The 2,756-nt window shown below is 31.1% G+C and overlaps 1 protein-coding gene across 1 annotated transcript; it reads left to right on the top strand.

Moving 5' to 3' along the window:
• The first annotated feature begins 259 nt into the window (after nt 1-259).
• LOC107911126 (glucan endo-1,3-beta-D-glucosidase) lies at nt 260-2,542 on the top strand. Its single transcript, XM_016839013.2, has 4 exons — nt 260-463; nt 744-784; nt 1,971-2,229; nt 2,321-2,542. Exons 1-4 carry the CDS (start codon nt 382-384, stop codon nt 2,347-2,349), a joined length of 411 nt encoding a protein of 136 aa, XP_016694502.1. The 5' UTR covers nt 260-381; the 3' UTR covers nt 2,350-2,542.
• The last annotated feature ends 214 nt before the right edge of the window (nt 2,543-2,756 follow it).

Genomic DNA, 2,756 nt, shown 5'->3' on the forward strand with positions numbered 1-2,756 from the left:
TCACAATGTCAGCTACTATGCTTCTGATTCTCTCCACCCACGTTAACCAAGCCCCCATTGCATTTTATTTTTCTCACCTCAGTGGTACCACAGGATAGTCATGCTGTTTTAGCAAAGACATAATAGAACCCCCAACATAATTCACATGAATAATTCTGTTAGCTAGAGTACTGTACAGGTATCACATGCAGAAGATGAAGCTAACAGCTCTAAAAAAAATGTTTTAATTTTCAAAGCATTATTGAAAATTTTACCTTTTTTACCTTTCTGTAAATTCACTCACACTTCACTATCTACATATACATATACCTTTTGGGGAGATCTTCCTTCATTCACTGACCAAAGTCTTGAGCTCTATTTTAAACACCAAAGAAACAGAAAATGAAGTGTGGAAGACAACTTTTGGCATTGGCATTTCTTCACCTTGCCTTCTCTTTGCTTCTTTGTTTTGGTGCTTGTCCAGGTGCATTTACTTCCATTATCATCTCCGTCTTTTATTATTGAGGAATTTATCATTTTATTCTTCCTTTTTAAATTTTGGTATATGAAGATCATGCCGTTGACTTAATGTAAACTCGTTTTATTTCTCCCATTATAATGTAATCGCTTGCTTGTAAAATAAAGAAGAGTTTTGACATATGATTACAGATTGTATATTTCTACTCCATTAATCTCCTTATGCTCTCTGAATGGCGTTAAAGTATTTTTGTGCTGTATAATGGGGGTTGTGCTGCTGCATGCAGATGCAAGAAGACATGGTAATGGGAGAAACTCCAACCAGAAGGTAAGTTCCAAGTCCGAAAAGTAGAGCTCAAATCTTGTCTTAAATTATTCGTATTTGTAAATAGTTAAAAGTAAATTGATTTAGATCGTTCATAGTTTTTTTTAAAAATATTATATTATTATTTAATGTTTAGTAATTATACATATTTTTACTATTATTAAAAACTTGTAAACACAAACAAATTAACATATTTTTTATATTTAATTATAGTATAATATATTTAATTTTCATAGGATATAACATAAGAAATAAATTAAGAAAATAAGCTAGATGTACTCTGACTCTGAATATTGAAATCCAACTTAATTCATATTTAAACCAGCTTGTCTAAATTCATATTGGTCCGAAAAGTTCAGTAAAAAAAAGAAAGAAAGACAGCATTCTGAGTTTTACTACATTTTTAATGGGGATGCAAAGCCCAAATAGATGCCAGCCAGTGACATAACTGTTTAAAAGCATGAAAACCAAGTTTCTTTTAAAGGTTAATATATGCTATAAGTCACTTTACTTTTAGTAACTTTAGAATTTGGTCTCTGTTTTTATTTTTAAAAATTTAGTCTTTCGGATTTCAAAATTTAGATTTAACTGTCAATATTATTAAAATTATTTGTTAAATTCAAGTTCATTACAACTTCATCAAGGTTCTTTGAACCGGATTGGACCGGGAATCGGCCAGAGTACTGAATCGGATCGGCTAGATCGAGAACCGATCAAGGTACTGGATCAGAGAAGGAAATTTTTTTGTGATTTATCTAATTGAATCGATTAGACTGATTGAACCGTTAAATTGGTGGCCTGACCAATTTAATCACCGGTTTAGTTTTGAAAATCTTGAACCTCACTTTTTTTAGTTATATTGCTACCAAGTGAATATTTTTTTTATTTAAAATGTCACACCATTCAATTTAACAAAAAAAAATAGTGTTAACAATTGAACTTGAAATTTAAAATCTAAAAAGTCGAGAGATTAGATTCTTGATAATAAAAATATAAAGAACTAAATTTCAAATTTGTGAAAAGTACAAGAACTTATGACATCTTTTAACTTTTTTTTAATATAATATCTACTATTAAATCAAAATTAAAACGTGCATAAATCCACATTATCCTTATTGCTGCAATAACGCGCTCGAGCCCAAGTTTAACACAGCATTGTAATGACTACTCATTACTGTTCTTTTTCTAGGCGAGCAGCGATGGTGAAAATACATGGTGCATTGCGAAGCCATCAACAGAGAATTTGAGGCTCAATGGCAACATCAATTACAGCTGCTCACAAAAAGGAGTGGATTGCAAGCCAATCCAACCTGGTGGTACCTGCTACCGCCCCAACACCATCGTCTCTCATGCTTCTTACGCCATGAATCTCTTCTACAAGGCTGCAGGGAAGAATAGTTGGAACTGTAATTTCAATGGCACTGGCATTATCATTTCAGAGAACCCATGTAAGTCTATTTTCCCACCTACTATTCTTATTTATTTTCTATTTGAATTGCCATTACAATGTTGGGTTTTTCTTTTTCTTCTCGTTGGCAGCCATTGGTAGCTGTAACTATCCAATGTGATGAACGAAAAATCCCGATAACTGTTGTGGAAGACATGTTTCTTCAATGTTTTATTTTGTTGTGTCCTCTGTTTTAGTTTTGAAAAATAATTTACATGCACTATATTATTTTCATACTCCCCCATGGTTATTGATATTGTATTGGTGTCGGAGTACATTCTATTTTGTTCTTAATATAAGGAGTTTGAATTTCATTTTGTTTTATTTTTACTATTTTAATGTGTTATGAATGCTTTAGTGTTTTATTATTAATTGAAATTTGGAAAGGAAAAAGAAAATTAATTTAATCTTAATTATATATTTATGTAAAACTCGTTAATTTTAGGAAAGGTAAATGTATCATTCCCTTCATATTAAATAATAAAATATAATCCATGCATGTAATTGAAATGCAAGTATATTTCCATG

Source organism: Gossypium hirsutum, chromosome D12 (genome assembly GCF_007990345.1).
Source record: "Gossypium hirsutum isolate 1008001.06 chromosome D12, Gossypium_hirsutum_v2.1, whole genome shotgun sequence".
NCBI classification, from domain to species: domain Eukaryota; kingdom Viridiplantae; phylum Streptophyta; class Magnoliopsida; order Malvales; family Malvaceae; genus Gossypium; species Gossypium hirsutum.

Bases quoted from the DNA above. Each gene is read 5' to 3' on its own strand.
- LOC107911126 (XM_016839013.2), top strand. From the start codon at position 382: ATGAAGTGTGGAAGACAACTTTTGGCATTGGCATTTCTTCACCTTGCC. The intron at 785-1,970 runs GTAAGTTCCAAG...TTCTTTTTCTAG, and splicing joins GGAGAAACTCCAACCAGAAG to GCGAGCAGCGATGGTGAAAA. The intron at 2,230-2,320 runs GTAAGTCTATTT...TCTCGTTGGCAG, and splicing joins TATCATTTCAGAGAACCCAT to CCATTGGTAGCTGTAACTAT.